Here is a 22,095-nt window from a genome sequence, read left to right on the forward strand (position 1 = left end):
ACATCCAAGCCGTCACCAAAACCTGCCAGTCTCAGCTCCGCAACATTTCCAAGATCTGCCCTTTCCTCTCCATCCAAACCGCTACCCTGCTCGTTCAAGCTCTCATCCTATCCCGTCTGGACTACCGCATCAGCCTTCTCTCTGATCTCCCCTCCTCGTGTCTCTCCCCACTTCAATCCATACTTCATGCTGCTGCCCAGATTGTCTTTGTCCAGAAACGCTCTGGGCATGTTACTCCCCTCCTCAAAAATCTCCAGTGGCTGCCTGTCAACCTACGCATCAAGAAAAACTCCTCACTCGGCTTCAGTGCTCTCCATCACCTCACCCCCTCCTACCTCATCTCCCTTCTCTCCTTCAATAGCCCAGCCCACACCCTCCGCTCCTCTGCCGCTAACCTCCTCACTGTTACTCATTCTCACCTGTCCCACTGTCGACCCCCAGCCCATGTCCTTCCCCTGGCCTGGAAGGGCCTTCCTCCACACATCCGCCAAGGTAACTCTCTTCCTCTCTTCAAAGCCCTACTGAGAGCTCACCTCCTATAAGAGGCCTTCCCAGACTGAGCCCCCCTTCTTCTTTCCTCCTTCCCATCCCCCCCGCCCTACCTCCTTCCCCTCCCCACAGCACTTGTATATATATTTGTACAGATTTATTACTCTATTTTACTTGTACATATTTACTATTCTATTTATTTTGTTAATGATGTGCATATAGCTTTAGTTCTATTTGCTCTGACAATTTTGACACCTGTCTAAATGTTTTGTTGTCTGTCTCCCCCTTCTAGACTGTGAGACCGTTGTTGGGTAGAAACTGTCTCTATATGTTGCCGACTTGTACTTCCCAAGCACTTAGTACAGTGCTCTGCACACAGTAAGCACTCAATAAATGCGACTGAATGAATGAATGAATAATTAGTATTATTTTCCCAATGGTAAGTAGTGACAAATCAACTAAACTGATGAAATAGAAAAGTGAAATGGAAAAAAAATACTCTACATGTTTTCTGCATTCTAGGCTCAATACCTGGCCAAGTGGGTGAATTCATCTAAATACTTTTTTTCCTTAAATTAGTTTACTATGCCTTGAGGGTAATTTTTTGAACAGTGCATCTTACCATGCTTTCAAGACAGGCTAATGCTATCTGTCACTCCATCTTTGAGAGTTTTATTCCCAAATTACTTTCAATTCTCCATAACAAATGAAAATTATGCCAAGCACTGTACTAAGTGCTGGGGTAGATACGAAATAATAGGGTCTTATGTAGGGCTCACAGTTTATGTAGAAGGGAGAACAAGTACTGACTTGCTATTTTTTCAGGTGAGGGAACTGAGGCACAGAGAAGTGAAGTGACTTGCCCAAGTTCACACAGCAGGCAAGTAGCGGATCAGGATTAGAACCCAGGCCCTCTTACTCCTAAGCCGTAAGCTAAAAAGATGTTTGCAATCAGTGAGATGCCTCGTTTGGTCCTTAGGATGTGAAAAGACTTACATTTGCCTTCTTCATTTCTGCATAGCACTTTAGTATCATCTGTGCTTTGGATGACCTCGAGAGATTCTCCAGGCTTCAGTGGCAAATCTTTTGCTCCCCACTTCTTAGCAGCTAGGGAGTTGCTGACTTTTGCTGAATAAAGGACTCTAATTTCACCTTCAAACTGAAAATACAGACAGAGGAAATGTTATATCCAAATATTTCACTTCATAATCTTTTATACCCACTGCTATGAAGATGACATTATTGATGTATACAGGATAAATGACATCTGATTTCTCATTTAATTCTATGGCTACAAGGGAAGTTCCACATGTTATTTGTTCTACCTAGAAAGAGGATTAAGTTCCTGTCTCCCTTGAAAGCCAAGGAGATGTTTTTCCCCATTCACCCCATCAAAAAGCAAAAGAAATGATTTGGGGCTTTTAGTCAAGTTATTTCAGGTTTTTTTGTGATGGCTATGAAAAATGAAAACATTTGTTTGAGCACGGGCTTTGGAGTCAGAGGTCATTGGTTTAAATTCTGGCTCCGCCAATTGTCAGCTGTGTGACTTTGGGCAAGTCACTTAAATTCTCTGGGCCTCAGTTCCCTCATCTGTAAAATGGGGATTAAGACTATGAGGCCCCCCACGTGGGACAACCTGATCACCTTGTAACCTCCCCCGGTGCTTAGAACAGTGTTTTGCACATAGTAAGTGCATAATAAATGCCATTATTATTATTATTATTACTATGTGCAAAGCACTGAACTAAGCTCTTGGGAAGTACAAACAAAAAACCTTTCCAGAACTGAGGCATGTCTACATCAAGGGCAGTGGTTCTGAGTTATTAAAAGCTTTAAGGCAATACTCATTCATTCATTCATTCAATCATATTTATTGAGTGCTTACTGTGTGCAGAGCACTGTACTATGCTCTTGGGAAGTACAAATCATCAACTTATAGAGACAGTCCCTACCCAACAACAGGCTCACAGTCTAGAAGGGGGAGACAGACAACAAAACAAAACAAAATATACTACTACCACTAAAAGCCATTAATAATAATGACATTTGTTAAACATTACTGTGGTCCGCAAGGACTATACTAAGCTTAGATACAAAATTAACAGGTTGGACATAATCCGTGTCCCAAATGGAGCTCACAGTCCAAGCGGGAGAAAGCAGGTATTGAATCCCCATTTTATAGGTGAAAAAATTGAGGCACAGAGAAGTGAAGTGACTCACCCAAGGCCACACAGCAGGAAAGTGGCAGAGCTAGAATTAGAATGCAAGGCCTCTGATTCCAGGTCTGGATTGATGATGATGATGGCATTTGTTAAGCACTTACTAAGTGCAAAGCACTGTTCTAAGTGCTGGGGGGATACAAGGTGATCAGGCTGTCCCACGTGGTACTCACAGTCTTAATCCCCATTTCACAGATGAGGGAACTGAAGCCCAGAGAAGTTAAGTGACTTGCCCAAAGTCACACACCTGACAATTAGTGGAGCCGGAATTTGAACCCATGACCTCTAACACCAAAGCCGGGGCTCTTTCTACCAAGCCACGCTGCTTCTCTAATAGTGGGTTCTATCCACTAAGCTACATTGCTTCCCAATTCTAAAGCCTTTAAAATTTGACTTTGTTGAAGCTGAACTAATTGTTGTGCTGTACATTTTAGGAACAGTGTCTATAAGGCCAAAGGTAGGTGGGTGTACTTACTATGTTTGCTTTTGGTGTCTTCTTTTGAGTTCACCTGTCTACATGTTTTGTTGTCTGTCTCCCCCTTCTAAACTGTGAGCCCGTTGTTGGGTAGGGACCGTCTCTATATGTTGCCAACTTGTACTTCCCAAGTGCTTAGTACAGTGCTCTGCACACAGTAAGCGCTCAATAAATACAATTGAATGGATGAATGAATGAGTTTTCTCAGGAAAGATAGCATTAAGCACCATCTTTCATTCATTCGGTCACATAACAGTATTTACTGAGCACCTACTCTACTTATTGAGCACCTAGTCTGTGCAGCACACTATACTGAACACCTGCTATGTAGTACAGACTTGGAACTGTACTTAGTACAGTGTTCTGCACACAGTAAACGCTCAATAAATACAATTGAATCAACAGAATAATGAAAGTTAGAGAAATCATCCCTGCCCTCAAGGAACTGCCAACTACTGGAGGAGCTAACAAGCTTTTATTGTTGAACTGTACCCTCCCAAATGCTCAGGAAATATGACTGAATGGATGCATGAATGAGTTTTCTCAGGAAAGATAGCATTAAGCACCATCTTTCATTCATTCACTCACATAACAGTATTTATTGAGCACCTACTCTACTTATTGAGCACCTAGTCTGAATGAATGAATGAATAATGCAGGCCTAATGGAGAAAGGCTCCATCACTGCCTTCTTTATTACCTCGAGAAAGTCATTAACCACTTTGGGCCTCAGCTTCCTCCTCTGTATAGCGGAGGTAAAATACTGTGAGCCCCATGTGAGATGGAGGCTCTGTCTGATCTCATAACCTTGAATTTCTTCCAAAAGCCCTCATGTTCCCCACCCCTTCTCCCTTCTTTATCACCCTGGCACTTAGATTTGTACACTTTATTCCCCCTTCTAGACTGTGAGCCCATTGTTGGGTAGGGACCGTCTCTAGATGTTGCCGACTTGTACTTCCCAAGCGCTTAGTACAGTGCTCTGCACACAGTCAGCGTTCAATAAATTCGATTGAATGATGATGATGATGGCATTTGTTAAGCACTTACTATGTGCAAAGAACTGTTCTACGCGCTGGTGAGGATACAAAGCGATCAGGTTGTCTCACGTGGGGCTCACTGTCTTCATCCCCATTTTACAGATGAGGTAACCGAGGCACAGAGGAGCCAAGTGACTTGCCCAAAGTCACACAGCTGACAATTAGCAGAGCTGGGATTTGAACCCATGACCTCTGACTCCCAAGTATATGCTCCTTCCACTGAGCCATGTTGCTTCATGAATGAATGAATCCCACCTTCAGCCTCACAGCATTTATGAACATCTCCGTAATTTATTTGAAAATCTGTCTCCCTTTCTAGACTGTATGCTCCTTGTGTGTTCCTGTTATACTGTACTCACCCAAGCGCTCTGCACACAGTAAGTGCTTGGTAAATGCAACATTGATTGACAGTGGTATTGGTTAAGTGCTTGGGTAGGTTCAATATAATCAGATTGGACACAGTCTTTGTTCCATATCGGTGACACAGTGTAAGTAAAAGAGAGAAGAGGGGTTTAATCTCCACAGGGAAGCAGCATGGCCTAGGATAGAGAATGGGCTGGGAGCCAGAAGGACCTGGGTTCTAATTCTGTCTCTACACTTGTCTGCTGTGTGACCTTGGGCAAGTTATTTCACTCCTCTGGGCCTCCGTTACCTCATTACAAAACGGGGATCAGGACCGGAGCCCTGTGTTGGACAGGGACTGTGTCCAACCTCATTAACTTGTATCTACCCCTGCGGATGACGTGAGGCACAGATTAACTTGTATCTACCTGATTCTCTTATATTCAGAGAAGCAGCGTGGTTCAGTGGAAATAATAATAAAGTAATAATAATGATGCATTTATTAGGCGCTTAGTATGTGCAAAGCACTGTTCTAAGTGCTGGGGAGGTTACCAGGTGATCAGGTTGTCCCACGGAGGGCTCACAGTCTTAATCCCCATTTTACAGATGAGGGAACTGAGGAAAAGAGAATTTAAGTGACTTGCCCAAAGTCACACAGCTGACAATTGGCGGAGTCAGGATTTGAACCCATGACCTCTGACTCCGAAGCCCGGGCTCTTTCCACTGAACCACGCTGCTTCCCATGGCATGGGCACGGGCTTGGGAGTCAGAGGTCATGGGTTCAAATCCCAGCTCTGCCACTTGTCAGCTGCTTGACTTTAGGCAAGTCACTTAACTTCTCTGTGCCTCAGTTCCTTCATCTGTAAAATGGGGATTAATACTGTGAGCCACATGTGGGACAACCTGATCACTTTGTATCCTCCCCAGCACTTAGAACAGTGCTTTGCACATAGTAAGTGCTTAACAAATGCCATTATTATTATTATTATTTACCCCTGCATTCTGTACTGTGCTTGGCACATAAGTGCCTAACAAATACCATATAAAAAAATAGTAGGAGGGCATAGGATTTAACCCTCATTTTACAGATGAGTAAGCTGAGGTATAGAAATGATGATAATAATTATGGTATTTATTAAGCACTTACTATGTGCAAAGCACTGTTCTAAGCGCTGGGGAAGTTACAAGGTGATCAGGTTTCCCACAGTGGGCTCACAGTCTTAATCCCCATTTTACAGATGAGGTAACCGCGGCACAGAGAAGTTAAGTGACTTGCCCAAAGTCACACAGCTGACAATTGGCAGAGCTGGGATTTGAATCCATGACCTCTGACTCCAAAGCCCGCGCTCTTTCCACTGAGCCACGCTGCTTCAGTGACTTGCCCAAGGTCACACAACAGGTAAGTGGTTGAGTCAGGAATAGAACGCAAGGCTCGTGCTCTTTTCACGAGGGTGAAGGCAGGGAGCGGCCTGCGTGGTCAATCAATCAATCAATCAGTCATATTTATTGAGCGCTTACTGTGTGCAGAGCACTGTACTAAGAGCTTGGGAAGTACAAGTCGGCAACATATAGAGACAGTCCCTACCCAACAGTGGGCTCACAGTCTAAAAGACTGGTCACCTGCCGGGACAGCCTTGGGTCCCCAAAGCCGGAACTAACCCTGCTTCCTCAACAGCTGGCACCTTGGGAAAGTCGTGCCAGTGTGGACAAAGGACAGTCCTGTGAGGAGGACTGAAAACTCTCCCCTCTCCGCAGTCAGTGACGGATGCAGTTCTTATTGTCACTGTTTCTTTCCTCTGAATTTACCACTCTCCTTCCCCAGGGCATCTGTCTCGCTCTTAGTGTAGACTGTCTAAATCAGCATCCTTATGCCTCTCTTCTGGAACTCAGTACAATGCGCTGCCCAGTGATGATGATGATGATGGCATTTGCTAAGTGCTTACTCTGTGCAAAGCACTGTTCTAAGCGCTGGGGGGGATACAGGGTGATTAAGTTGTCCCACGTGGGGCTCACAGTCTTAATCCCCATTTTACAGATGAGGTAACTGAGGCTCAGAGAATGTAAGTGACTTGCCCAAGGTCACACAACAGACATGTGGCAGAGTCGGGATTCGAACCCATGACCTCTGACTCCAAAGCCTGCGCTCTTTCCACTGAGCCACGCTGCTTCTCGATTGTGCACACAATCACAGTCATTATACCCAGTGGATAGCGCATAGGAATGGGAGTCAGAAGGATCTGAGTTCTAATTCTGGCTCTGCCACTTGTCTGCTGTGTGACCTTGGGCAAGTCACTTCACTTCTCTAGGCCTCGGTTACCTCATCTGTAAAGTGGGGATTGAGACTGTCAGCTCCATGTGGGACAGGGACTGTGTGCAACGTGATTTGCTTGTATCCAACCCAGCATTTAGTTCAGTGCCTGGCACATAGTAAGTGCTTAGAAAACACCATCACCATTATTATTATTATTATTATATTCTAAGTCAAAAATTCATTTTAATGCTTCCAGCTCTTTTTTTTAAATGTAAGAGATCCTGCTCATCAAAAACGTGAGAAAATTTCATGACAAAGGTTTTTGAATCCCCATTCAACAAGGCCAAATGGACTAATTGGTGGAAAACACCAACATGGGATTTAGAAAATACCTTTTACAAACATACACTGTGCAAAAAGGAATGATTGTTTCATTAAAACCGACGGATGTCCCCAGAAAATTTACAGATCAAGAAATAAATAATTTACATGCTGAAGAATAAATTCCACCAGTTGCACCAGTGAGACTTACTTTAAATTTTTTCTTGAGTTCTTTTTCTTCTTTTTCTTGCCTTTTCAATTTTTTGATATCTTTCTCTTCTGACTTCGACTTTCCCAGGATTATTCCTGGACTAAAGTAAAAGAATACGCAAGACCATAATTGAATTACCAATCAGGGGATCTCTTTTAGAGAAACAGCATGGCGTAGTGAATGGAGCATGAGTCTAGGAGTCAGAAGGTCATGGGTTCTAATCCCGGCTCACCCGCTTGTCTGCTGTGTGACCTTGGGCAAGTCACCTAACATCTCTGTCCCTCCGTTACTTCATCTGTAAAATGGGGATCGAGACTGTGAGCCCCTCGTGGGACAAGAGGGACACCCTTCACTCCTCTGCCGCTAACCTCCTCACTGTGCCTCATTCTCGCCTGTCCCGCCGTCGATCCCCGGGCCACGTCCTCCCCCTGGCCTGGAATGCCCTCCCTCCCCACATCTGCCACGCTAGCCCTCTTCCTCCCTTCAAAGCCCTACTGAGAGCTCACCTCCACCAGGAGGCCTTCCCAGACTGAGCCCCCTTTTTTCTCTCCTTCTCCCCATCCCCCCCGCCCTACCTCCTTCCCCTCCCCACAGCACCTGTATATATGTTTGTACAGATTTATTACTCTATCCATTTTACTTGTACATATTTACTACTCTGTTTTGTTAATGATGTCCATCTAGCTTTACTTCTATTTATTCTGATGACTTGACACCTGTCCACCTGCTTTGTTTTGTTGTCTGTCTCCCCCTTCTAGACTGTGAGCCCATTGTTGGGTAGGGACCATCTCTATATGTTGCCAATTTGTACTTCCCAAGCACTTAGTACAGTGCTCTGCACACAGTAAGCACTCAATACAGTTGAATGAATGAACGAATGAATGACAAGGACTGTGTCCGACCTAATTTGCTTGTATTGTTTGCTTGCTTGTATTGCTTTCAATACAATTGAATGAATGAACGAATGAATGACAAGGACTGTGTCCGACCTAATTTGCTTGTTTCCACCCCAGCGCTTAGTATAGTGCTTGGCACATAGTAAGCACTTAACAAATGCCATTATTATTATTATTTTGCCATCTCAGAAATCTCTGAGGTTAAATCTTCAAATCCTTTCCAGCTGACACAGATGCAACTCAATCCTCGGCCCTGACCCCTGCTTAAATGGGCCTCAGTCTCTTCCTCCCCCCAGCCCATCTCTCCACCATCCCAGGAGACCCCTATTTTCCACACCCCAAACTCCAAATCCAGTCCACCCTCAGCAGCCACAGACCCTGGGCTGCTGCTGTAGATGTTCTTCGCCAGCCTGGACCCTCTGCTGCCCCTCCCCTTCCCCAGCATTGTAAACTGTAAACTTGTTGTGGGCAGGGAATGTGTCTTCTATTGTTGTACTGTACTCTCCCAAACAGTACAGTGCTCTGCACACAATCAGAAATCAATAAATACGATCGGCAGACTGACTGACAACAAAGTTACAGCGAAAAGGGGAGATTTGATTTATTTGCACTGATCAATCGTATTTATTGAGCGCTTACTGTGTGCAGAGCACTGTACTAAGCGCTTGGGAAGTACAAGTTGGCAACATATAGAGACAGTCCCTACTATCTCCCCCAAGGCATAGAGGATAGAGCACAGGCCTGGGCATCAGAAGGTATTAGGTTCTAATCCCAGCTCCGCCACTTGTCTGCTGTGTGACCTTGGACAAGTCGCTTCACTTCTCTGGGCCTCAGTGACCTCATCTGGAAAATGGGGATTGAGACTATGAACCCCACGTGGGACGAGGAGTGGGTCTGACTGGATTTGCTTGTACCCACCCTAGCACTTAGCACAGTGCCTGGTACATAGTAAGCGCTTAATAAGTACCATGATTATTATTATTATACTGTGAGCTCGTTGTGGGCAGGGAATGTCATTGTCTATTGTTGTATTGTACTTTCCCAAGCGCTTGGTACAGTGCTCTGCACACAGTAAACTCTCAATAAATATGATTGAAGGAATGAATGAATGAATGAAAGAGATGGTGGAGGAAGAGGAGGCTGGAGACCCTCTTTCTCTCCTTCTCCATCCCTGGCATTGTGTACCCCAGGCTCCAATCAATCAATCAATCATATTTATTGAGCACTTACTGTGTGCAGAGCACTGTACTAAGCGCTTGGGAAATACAAGTTGGCAACATATAGAGACGGTCCCTACCCAAGAGTGGGCTCACAGTCTAGAAGGCTCCAAGCAACACAGGGAACGTGTCTGCTAATTCTATTCTATTGCACTCTCCCAAGCGCTTAGTACGGTGCTCTCCGCATAGTAAATGCTCACTAAATACCGCTGATTTATCGGAAGCCACGTGCCTTATTGGATAAAGCAGCATGGCTCAGTGGAAAGAGCATGGGCGTTGGAGTCAGAGGTCAGGGGTTCAAATCCTGACTCTGCCAATTGTCAGCTGTGTGACTTTGGGCAAGTCACTTAACTTCTCTGTGCCTCAGTTACCTCATCTGTAAAATGGGGATTAAAACTGTGAGCCCCATGTGGGACAACCTGATCACCTTGTAACTTCCCCAGCATTTAGAACAGTGCTTTGCACATAGTAAGCGCTTTATAAATGCCATCATTATTATTATTATTATAAAGCACAGTCCCGGGAGTCAGAAGGACCTGGTTTCTAATCCACATGTCTACTGTGTGACCTTGGGCAAGTCACTTCATTTCTCTATGCCTCAGTTACCTCATGTATACAATGGAGATTAAGACTGTGAGCTCCACATGGGATAGAGACTGTGGACACCCTGATTAGGTTGCATCTATCCCAGCGTTTAGAACAGCATGTGGCATATAGTAATTGCTTATTAAGTACCATTATTATGATTTGATTGATTAATCCTGTCATTCTGCCTTTGCAAAGTCAGAAGGATCGGAGAGAAAGGGAGAGAATGAAGGAGGTGAAGCCTGGGGGGACAGAGACCCCTCTTCCTCCAAGCCCTCCTTCTCTGTCCTTCCTTGAGGAGGATCCCAAGAATTCACCAGTAAAAGGGACACCTAGGAAGGATGGGCTAGTGAATAGAGCACTGGCCTGTTTGTCAGAAGGAACTGGGTTTTAATCCTGACTCTGCCACTTGTCTGCTGTGTGACCTTGGGCAAGTCACTTTACTTCTCTGGGCCTCAGTTATCTCATCTGTAAAATGGGGATTAAGACTGTGAGTCCTATGTGGGATGGGGATTGTGTCCAACCTAATTAGCTTGTATCTACTCTAGCACTTAGAACAGTGCTTGACACAGAGTAAGCACTTAACAAATACCATAATCATTACTATTATTATTATTATCATTGATAATAAAAAAGAGGCAAAGTCCCTTCCCAGATGAATTTGGTAAAGCAGAGATTTAATCTGCTACAAATTTGAAAAGAAGTCATTTTGCCAGTTCTGACATAGGGTAGAAATATCACCACTTCCATTAAGGCTCTATGCATTTCATATATTAATTACATAAAATAAAAAGCATATTCAGGGGGATTACATTTTCCATTCACTTTTTTAATAAATTCAGTACAATTTACAGGCTAAGTTGTTTATTCCTGAAATAATAAACTGAAGAAGTTTTTATTTTTTGATATTTAGGGAAAAATATTTCCGGTTGCTAACTTTCTTCTTAATAGCACATAGTAATCACTCAATAAATACCACCGGTTGGTTGACTGATAGCAGAAATAAAACCCTTATAGAAAGGACAAAGAATAGAAATTATAAATACCTTGAAGATAGGGACTATATTTTTTACTTTTATTGTACTCTCAGGCACCTAGTTCAGTGCTCTGTATGTGACAGACACTCAGTACAGTGCCCCAAACTTTCTCTTCCTTCTTGTTGTTGCTGAGAACCCGAAATTGGAGAAAACAGGTGGTGGAAAGAAGATGGTGTGAAATTAAAGCCTTCTAGCATTCTAAGATTTAAAACTATCCCGTAATGCTGTGGGACCTCAGCACACCCTGACATGAAATTTCAAGCTCTTATATAATTAATAATAATGATAATTATGGTATTTGTTAAGTGCTTAACTATGTGCCAGGCAATGTAATTATAATAATAATAATGACATTTATTAAGCGCTTACTATGTGCAAAGCACTTTTCTAAGTGCTGGGGAGGTTACAAGGTGATCAGGTTGTCCCACATGGGGCTCACAGTTTTAATCCCCATTTTACAGATGAGGTAACTGAGGCACAGAGAAGTTAAGTGACTTGCCCAAAGTCACACAGCTGACAATTGGCGGAGTGGGGATTCAAACCCATGACCTCTGACTCCAAAGCCCGTGCTCTTTCCACTGAGCCACGCTGCTTCTCTACTAAGCGCTGGGGTGGATACAAGCAGATCAGGTTGGACACAGTCCCTGTCCCACATGGGGTTCACAGTCTCAATCCCCATTTTACAGATGAGATAACTGAGGCCCAGAGAAGTGAAGTGACTTGCCCAGGGTCACACAACAGACAAGTGGCAGAGCTGGGATAAGACCTCATGACCTCCTGACTCTCAGGCCCCCATGCTGCTTCTCCCATATTCTCCCATATAAGACTCCCATTATATAATACAAGATTGAATGGGAGCGGGGAAGGGGGAAAGAGACTCATTCTTATATACGCTGGCTAAGTGAGCCAGGTAAATTCCAATTTCGGCCTTTTTTAATTTGTTATTATTTGTTAATAATATTTGTTATTATCTTCCAGGCAGTGTACTAAGCGCTGGGGTAGAGGAAAGTTGATCAGGGTGGTTCTTTTATATACTGTTCTAAAGTTCCTTGGGGAATGTCTACAAAAATAACAACAACAACAACAACTGTGGTATTTGTTAAACACTTACTATGTGCCAGGCACTGTATTAAGCACTGGGGTGGAAACAAGCAAATCGGGTTGGACACAGTCCCTGGCCCACATGGGGCTCACGGTCTCAATCCCTGTTTTCCAGATGAGGTAACTGAGGCCTAGAGAAGTGAAGTGACTTGCCCAAGATCACACAGCAGACAAGTGGCAGAGCCGGGATTAGAATCTATACTCAACTTGGCCACAGTGGCATGTATGGCTAGCCTATTCAGGAGAGTGACGTTCCTGGGATAAGCTCCTGGAGAAGCAATATGGCTCAGTGGAGAGAGCACGTGCTTGGGAGTCAGAGGTCATGGGTTCTAATCCCAGCTCCTCCACTTGTCAGCTGTGTGACTTTGGTCAAGTCACTTCACTTCTCTGGGCCTCAGTTACCTCATCTATCAAATGGGGATTAAGATTGTGAGCCCCATGTGGGACAACCTGATTACCTTGTATCCTCCCAGCACTTAGAACAGTGCCTGGCACAAATAAAGCTCTTAACAAATGCCATCATTATTATTATTGTAAGTACGGTCTGAATCTCCCCCCTTCCACTCTCCCATCTCTAGCTCTTGGTTATTGAGTGAGTGAAAAATTTCCTTGAGGGCGGACGTTGTCATTTTCAGTGGGAGGTAGCAAGTTGCAGGGGAATTCCATGGCGATATTGAAACAGAAGTGACTAGCATCCGTGAATAAGAGAATCTCACAGTAACAGCAACTGTGGTATTTGTTAAGTGCTTACTATATGCCAAGCACTGTACTAAGCACTGGGGAAGATACAAGATAATCAGGCCAGACACAGTCTGTGTCCCACCTGGGGTTCACATTCTAAGTAGGAGGAAGAACAGGTATTTCATTCTCATTTTACTGATGAGGAAGCTGAGGCACTACTCTGTGTCTCACAGCAGGCAAGAGATGGAGCCAGGATTAGAACCCAGGCCCTCTGACTTCTAGGCATGGTCTCTTTCCACTAGCTACACTGCTTTCCTTGTCCAGGGAGACTGGTTTTTAGTCACCTCTGGGTTCAGCCCCTAGGCCTTCCATTTTGCAGGTTGCTGCTACCACTGTTCTGTGGTTAGTTCTGGCCTAGATTTCTAGTCTTTTCAAGGCTTTAAGCTGTAGGGCTGGTGGGGGCAAAGGGGGTGAATAATAAGAATAATAATGATGGTATTTGTTAAGCGCTTACTACATGCCAAGCACTGTTCTAAGCACTGGAGTAGATACAAGATAATCAGGTTGTCCCATGTGGGGCTCACAGTCTTAATCCCCATTTTACAGATGAGGTAACTGAGGCACAGAGAAGTTGAGCTACTCGCCCAAAGTCACACAGCCGATAAATGGAGGAGCTGGAATTAGAACTCACAACCTCTGACTTCCGAGCCCGTGCACTTGCCACTAAGCCACACTGTTTCTCCGAGGCCAAGGCGTGGCACAGATAAAAAGCAAACAGAAGTGAGCCAAGCCGAGATGGAAAAGGAGCATGGGAACCCCAGATGAAGCGGGGCCCACGGAGAATGGTCACACTGGGGCATGGCTGTACTCCTTGAGGATATCTAGAGAAGTGGTGTGGCCTAGTGGAAAAAACACAAGCCAGAGAGTCAGAGGACCTGGGTTCTAATCCTGGCTCGCCACTTACCTTCTGTGTGACCTTAGACTAATCACTTAACTTCGCTTGTCTCAGTTCCTTCATCGGCAAAATGGGGATTCAATACCTGTTCTCCCTCCTGCTTCGACTGTGAGTCCTTTGTGGGGCCTGATTATGTTGTGTCTACCCCAGAGCATAGTACACTGCTTGGTTACATAGTAAGTGCTTACAAATACCACAGTTACTAGTATTATCATTGTTATTATCTAGATTTAGTGCTTCCCTTAAGTGAAGCAGAAGAATCATGGCTTAGTGGAAAGAGCATGGCCCTGGGAGTTAAAGGACCTGAGTACTATTCCTGGATCTACTACTAGCAAGTGACTTCTCTGTGCCTCCGTTTCTTCATCTGTAAATGGGGATAAATACCTATTCTCTCCACCTCTTAGACCGCAAGTAAGTCTGATGTGGGACAGGAGCTCTGTCTGATGTGATTATATTGTATCTACTCCAGCGTTTAAGTCTGTGTCGGACACATAGTAAGTGCTTAAGAAATACCGCCTTTTATTTATTTTTTTAATGCTGTTTGTTACGTGCTTACTTTGTGCCAAGCACTGTTCCAAACACTTGGGTAAATACCAGAAAATCAGGTTGGACACAGTCCCTGTCCCACATGGGAGTTACAATCTTAATCCTCATGGTCCAGATGAGATAAATGAGACACAGAGAAGTGAAGTGACTTCCCCAAGGTCACATAGCAGACAAGTGGTGGAGTAGGGATTAGAACCCAGGTCCTTCTGACGCTCAGGCCCTGGCTCTATCCACTAGGCCATGCTGCTTCTCAACTATATGATGATAATAATAATAATAATAATAATAATGATGGTATTTATTAAGGGCTTACTATGTGCAAAGCACTGTTCTAAGCACTGGGGAGGTTACAAGGTGATCAGGTTGTCCCATGGGGGGCTCACAGTCTTAATCCCCATTTTACAGATGAGGTAACTGAGGCCCAGAGAAGTGAAATGACTTGCCCAAAGTCACACAGCTGACAATCAGTGGAGCTGGAATTTGAACCCATGACCTCTGACTCCAAAGCCCATGCTCTTTCCACTAAGCCATGCTGCTTTATTTTCTCAATAATAATAAGAAGAAAAATAGTTATTATTGTTATTATTTTCTAGCACCTCAGACCGTGGATCGCTCACCCATTACTTTTACCTGATTTCCATTGGTGGAGCAGGGAAATCTGAGGAGTCTACATCATCATAAACATCATCTCCTGTATCTGTAACAGAACAAAAGAGTGATCCATTAGTCCTGACTCTGAAGTGGATGTACTGAGACTCGGTATGAGTTTGGGGTGGACTGACCCCTAAGAAGGCCATGAACTGACCTGTCCTGCATTCCAGGACTAGCCCCAGAAAGCAGCCCGGACACAGAATAGTTGTAGATGGGCAAGCCCCTTGAACGGTTTCCTGTTAAGGGAGGTGACCTACTCCAGCAGAAGTGAACTGTCAGTCACTCAGTCGTATCTTTTGAGAGCTTACTGTGGGCAAAGCAGGTTGGGAGAGTACAATACAACAATAAACAGACACATTCCCTGCCCACAGCAAGTTTACAGTCTAGAAGGGGAGGTCACATCATGCCTCCATCTTGCCTGTCTCGCCACCAACCCCTAGCCCACGATCTGCCTCTGGCCGGAAACACCCTCTCTCCTCTAATCCGACAACCAACATCCTCCACTTCAAAGACTGATTGAAGTGATTGATTGATTGATCACTGATTGATCATCTCCTCCAAGGGGACTTCCCATGCTGAACCTCACTTTTCCTCATCTCCCACCCTCTTCTGCGGCACCCTGACCTTTGCTCTCCCCCCGCCCAACACCAAAGCACTTATGTACATATCTCTGATTCATTCAATCATATTTATTGAGCGCTTCCTGTGTGCAGAGCACTGTACTAAGTGCTTGGGAAGTACCAGTTGGAAACACATAGAGACGGTCCCTACCCAAGAACAGGCTCCCTCTTCCCTTTTCCCAGCTCCAAAGCACTTATGTACATATCTCTAATTTTATTTATCCCTTTGCTCTTCCCTTCTCCCAGCCCCAAAGTACTTATGTACATGTGGAAGCAGCATGTCTCATTTTAGACTGTGAGCCCACTGTTGGGTAGGGACTGTCTCTATATGTTGCCAACTTGTACTGCCCAAGCGCTTAGTACAGTGCTCTGCACACAGTAAGCGCTCAACAAATACGATTGATTGATTGATTGATTGGAAAGAGTATGGGCTTGGGAGTCAGAGGTCATGGGTTCTAATCCTGGCTCCATCGCTTGTCTGCTTTATGACTTTGGGCAAGTCACTTAACTTCTCTGTGCCTCAGTTACCTCATCTGTAAAGTGGTTATTAAGACTGTGAGCCCAACGTGGGACAACCTAATCACCTTGTATCCCCCAGTGCTTAGAACAGTGCTTTGCACATAGTAAGAGCTTAACATGCCATTATTATTATTATTTATTATTATTATTATTATTATTATTATTATTTATTATTATTATTTATCTGTAATTTTATTTGTTTGTATTGATGTCTGTCTCCCTGCCTCTAGACTATGAGCTCGTTGTGGGAAGGGAATATCATTGCTTATTGTTGTATTATACTTTCCCCACTGCTTAAGTACTGTGCTGTACATACAGTAAACGCTCAATAAATATGATTGAATGAATGAATGACTAACCTCCCCGTATCCACCCTGTTCTGCCCTCTCCTCCCACAGCGGCTTTAGAAATGATTCCCCCGTTTCTCTCTGGCTCCTGTCCTCCTCCCTCCTCCTCCTCCTCCTCATGTCTCCATCTTCCTCCTCCTACCCACAGTATCCCCATGGTTCCCTCTCCATCTCTGCCCAGCAACAATGAGATTAAAAAAGAAAATAACAACTTGCTGCACCCCTTGAACCCAGACAGCTCTGGGAAATTGGCTAAGCCATGGTGGGGTAGGGTTGGGAAGTGGGGTGGTGGTTATCCTCTCCTAGGGCTTCTCCCCATACCTAGTCCTCCTTAACCCAGTCTCTCCAACTATGGCGTGCGCCTCAGGGCTCCACATGGAAAGGGCCAAGCAGACCCTGAGATAAATAATAATAATAATAATAATAATAATAATAATAATAATAATGATAATTGCGGCATTTAAGTGCTTACTATGCACCAGGCACTGGGGTGGTTACAAGCCAATCATGTTGAACACAGTCCCTGACCCATGTAGGACTCAGTCTCAATCCTCATTTTTCAGATGAGGTAACTGAAGCCCAGAGAAGTGAAGTGACTTGCTCAAGGTCACACAGCAAAGTGGCGGAGATGGGACTAATAATAATAATAATTATTATTATTGTAATTGTTAAGTGCTTACTATGTGCCAAGCACTGTTCTAAGCACTGGAATAGTTATAGGGTAATCATGTTGTCCCATGTAGGGCTCACAGTCTGCATCCCCATTTTTCAGATGAAGTAACTGAGGCCCAGAGAAGTGAAGTGACTTGCCCAAGGTCACACAGCAGACGAGTGGTGGAGCTGGGACTAATAATAATAATGATAACATAATAATATTATGTTATCATTATTATTATTATTATCACGGTATTTGTTAAGTGCTTACTATGTGCCAAGCACTTTTCTAAGCACTGGGGTAGATACAGGGTAATCAGTTTGTCCCCGTGGGGTTCACATTTTTAATCCCCATTTTTCAGTTGAGGTAACCGAGGCCCAGAGAAGTGAAGTGACTTGGGCAAGTCACACGGCAGACAAGTGGCGGAGCCGGGATTAGAACCCATGACCTTCTGGTTCCTAGGTCCATGCTCTATCCATTATGCCATGCTGCTATTCAGATAGAGGGAAAATAAAGAGGCTCTGGACAGGGGAGAAAGGGGGGCCTACGTGGAGAGGGGTTGGGGACACAAGAGCTGTGGGGAAATAGGGAAACAATCTTTAAAGCCATGGCGGGGAGTGGGCCAGAGGGAGGTGCTGTCATCTGGCCATTTGTGGCAGATTCATTCATTCATTCAATCGTATTTATTGAGTGCTTACTGTGTGCAGAGCACTGTACTAAGCGCTTGGGAAGTACAAGTTGGCAACATATAGAGACGGTTCCTACCCAACAGTGGGCTCACAGTCTAGAAGGGGGAGACAGAGAACAGAACAAAACATATTAACAAAATAAAATAAATAGAATAAATGTGTACAAATAAAATAGATTAATAAATATGTACAAACATATGTACATATATACAGGTGCTGTGGGGAGGGGAAGGAGGTAAGGCGAGGGGGATGGGGAGGGGGAGGAGAGGGAGAGGAAGGAGGGGGCTCAGTTTGGGAAGGCCTCCTGGAGGAGGTGAGCTCTCAGTTGGGCCTTGAAGGGAGGAAGAGAGCTAGCTTGGCGGACGTGCGGAGGGAGGGCATTCCAGGCCAGGGGGAGGACGTGGGCTGGGGGTCGACGGTGGGACAGGCGAGAATGAGGCACAGTGAGGAGATTAGCGGCAGAGGAGCGGAGGGTGTGGGGTGGGCTGTAGGAGGAGGCGAGGTGATGGACAGCCTTGAAGCCTAGGGTGAGGAGTTTTTGCCTGATGCATAGGTTGATTGGTAGCCACTGGAGATTTTTGAGGAGGGGAGTAACATGCCCAGAGCGTTTCTGGACAAAGACAATCCGGGCAGCGGCGTGAAGTGTGGATTGAAGTGGGGAGAGACAGGATGATGGGAGATCGGAGAGGAGGCTGATGCAGACGGGATAGGATGAGAGCATGAACGAGCAGAGCAGCAGTTTGGATGGAGAGGAAAGGGCGGATCTTGGCAATGTTTTCTGTGTGCCAAAAGGATGCCGGTTGGATTTCTGAAACAACAGTGATTGCCTCAGGAGTTTCTAAGTTTTCATCACATGTCAAGAGAGGGGAAGACAGTTGGGGCGGGGGAGACACTGTATTTATCCCAGGCCATCATGCCCCACTTGGCCTTCATTCCAAACCTCCCCTCTCTTGATGTACAAATCCACACTTTCAACACTGGCCTCTTTGCCAAACTCGACTCCTTCCCATCCTCCATCTATTTTGCACCACCAACCCCACCCTACATTGTATCACCTCCACAGTATATTTCTAGACTGTTAGCTCCTCTGTAGACTGAACGATCCTGGGGGGCAGGGAACGTGTCTACCAACTCTGCTGTATTGTCCTCTCCCAACCCCTGAGAAGCAGCATGGCTCAGTGGAAAGAGCATGGGCTTTGGAGTCAGAGGTCATGGGATCAAATCCCGGCTCTGCCACTTGTCAGCTGTGTGACTTTGGGCAAGTCACTTAACTTCTCTGTGCCTCAGTTACCTCATCTGTAAAATGGGGATTAAGACTGTGAGCCCCATGTGGGACACCTTGTTACCTCCCCGGTGCTTAGAACAGTGCTTTGCACATAGTAAGCGTTTAACAAATGCCATTATTATTATTATTATTATTATTATTACAGTGCACTGCACACATTAAGCACTCAATAAGTACCACTGACCGTTAGATGTTTCTTTCACTCCTGTACCCACGCCGTGGATATCTGTAGGCAGAAACCCAGACACCAGGCAAATCTCAACCACTTCACATTTATCACTGTTTGAAAAATCTGCTCTACCCTCTGCTCTGCAGCCTGACTTCTCCTCCCTCATCACCTTCTGCGCCTCTGCCTCACTTGGATCTGCATTTGTGTCTGTGACCTCTGGACATTTGATATTCGCCCCACCCCCTCAGCCCCACAGCACTTATGTATATGCCCGTAAATTTTACATTACAATTACTTATATTATTGTCTGTCTCCCCCTCTAGTCTGTAAAATCATTATGGGCAGGGAATATGTCTACCAAGTCTGTTTTGTTTTTCTCTCCCAAGAGCTTAGTGCAGTGCTCTGCACACAGTAAGTTCTCAATAAATACCATCCATGATGGCTTCTTTCTCTCTGCTTTCAAACTGGCTCAGGTAAAAACAATTCTCCCCCCTTTAGACTGCAAACTCACTGTGGACAGAGAATTTGTTTATCAACTTAGTACAGTGCTCTGCACACAGTAACTGCTCTATAAATACCGTTGGTAGACTGACTAGACCACACTGTACGCTCTTGCTACAGCCCCATTTCTCTACTACCATTTCTACCCAAACTATTTAAACAGGCGATTCACACACACTGCCTCCAATTCCTCTGTGTTAACTTCCTTCTTGGTTTCCAATCAGTCTGGTTTCCACCAGCTTCACTCCCCAGAGACTTCATTCTCCAAGGAAGTAGTAGTAGTAAAAATATTCAATAAGGACCTGCTGTTTGCGGAGCATTGTAAGAAACCCCAGAGGAAAAAAAAAAACATGGGTGAGAGTTAGACGTGCTCCTTGCCCCACAAGAGACTCACCATGACTCTCCTCCTTGCCAAACAAATAAATGACCCTTTTCACACTAACTCTCTTTGACCTATCAGCTGCCTTTGACATTTCAGACCACTCCCTTTTCTCAGAAACGCTATCTAATCATGGTTTTTTTTGTTTTTTTTTTTTTACCCAATTAACTACAGTTCTCTTCCTACCTCTCTGGCAGTTCCTTTTCAGTCTCTTTCTCTTCTTCTGCCTCTCTCTAAATGTGGATGTCCCTCAAAACCTGGTCCTGGAAACCCTTCTCTTCTCAATTTACACTCACTCCTTTGAGAGCCACTCCTCTGGCTTTAGATATCCCCTCTAAGAAGTTGACTCCCTAATCTCTCTCATCTCCTTTGCAATCTTGCATTTCCTCTTGCCTCTAGGACATTTCGACATGAATGTCTCCACCACACCTTACACTTGGTATGTCTAAAACTGAACTTCTCCCCCAAATTCTCCCTCCCCTAATTTTCCTGTTATTAATAACATCACTCTCCTTCCCATCTCCAAAGTCCACAATCTTGGCATTTCCTTGTCTTTTCCCTCTCTTCCAACCCCGATACTCAATTTCTTGCCAAATCCTGCCAGTTTTTCTTTGGCAACATTGCCTGGCTTCACCCCTTCCTCTCCATCTATGGTGGTCCAAGCATTTGTCATACCTTGGTTTGATTCCTGCATCAGCCTCCTTACTGGTCTCCCTGCCTCTAATCTCTCCCCTTTCCCGTCTATATTTGATTCAGCTGCCTGGATCATTTTTCCTCATTCCCCTTCCTTCTCAAAAACCTTCAAAAGCTACTTATTCTTCTCCCACTCCCTGGTGCCACTCATGATGTCAATATCTGTGATTTAGTTATTTGTATTAATGGCTGCTCTCCCTGTAGACTGTAAAGCTCCTGCGGAGCCAGAGTCTCCAATTTCTGGGATGGGGAGCCTGAAGTCAAACCTTGCTTGGCAAAACAGTGTGTCCTAGTGGATAGAACACAAGCCTGGGAGTCAGAAGGTCCTGGATTCTAATCCTGGCTCCACCACCTGTCTGTTTTGTGACCTTGGGTGTGTCACTTAACTTCTCTATGCCTCAGTTACTTCAATTGTAAAATGAAGTGTGAGCCCCATGTGGGACATAGGCTGTGTCCACCCCGATTAGCATGTGTCTACCCCGTCAATTAGAACAGTGCCTGGCACATTGTAAGTGCTTAATAAATACCACAATTGTTGTTGTTTTTTTTATGGGATTTGTTAAGCACTTACTATGCGTCAGGCATCCTACTAATCACTGGGGTAGATACAGGATCAGTGGGTTGGATACAGTCCCTGTCCCCACATGGGGCTCACAGTCCTAACCCCCATTTTACAGATGAGGTAACTGAGGTGCAGAAAGTTAAATGACCTTCCCAAGTCCACACAGCGGACAAGTGACACAAGTGGGCTTAGAACTCAAGCTCTCTGACTTCCCAAGCCCAGGCTCTTTCCACTATGCTGCTTCTCTATTATTATTACTGTTATTCATTCAATTGTATTTATTAAGCACTTACTGAATGCAGAGAACTGTACTAAGCACTTGGGAAACTATAAATACAATAAATAGTGACATTCCCTGCCCAGAAATAATTATTATGATTGCTATTATTATTGCAGAGAACTATACTAATTGCTTGGGAAAGTACAATACAACAATAAATAGTGACATTTCCTGACCACAAATTATTATTATTATTATTGCAAAGAACTGTATTAAGCGCTTGGGAAAGTAACAACAATAAAAAGTGACATTCCCCGACCACAAATTATTATTACTAGTACTACTGCAGAGAACTGTATTAAGTGCTTGGGAAAGTAACAACAATAAACAGTGACATTCCCCGACCACAAATTATTACTACTATTATTATTGCAGAGAACTGT

General features: G+C 44.6%; 1 protein-coding gene across 1 annotated transcript in view; it reads right to left on the reverse strand.

The window, feature by feature from the left end:
- Positions 1-22,095, reverse strand: part of FYB1 (FYN binding protein 1) — a 133,755-nt gene that overhangs the window by 13,271 nt on the left and 98,389 nt on the right. The window contains exons 14-16 of the mRNA XM_038743791.1: positions 14,993-15,059; positions 7,345-7,444; positions 1,486-1,648 (exon numbers count right to left, since the gene is read on the reverse strand). Coding sequence (XP_038599719.1) covers positions 1,486-1,648; positions 7,345-7,444; positions 14,993-15,059 — 330 coding nt within the window. The remainder of the gene's footprint in view (positions 1-1,485; positions 1,649-7,344; positions 7,445-14,992; positions 15,060-22,095) is intronic.

The sequence above is a fragment of the Tachyglossus aculeatus genome, chromosome 3, assembly GCF_015852505.1.
Source record: "Tachyglossus aculeatus isolate mTacAcu1 chromosome 3, mTacAcu1.pri, whole genome shotgun sequence".
Taxonomy (NCBI): domain Eukaryota; kingdom Metazoa; phylum Chordata; class Mammalia; order Monotremata; family Tachyglossidae; genus Tachyglossus; species Tachyglossus aculeatus.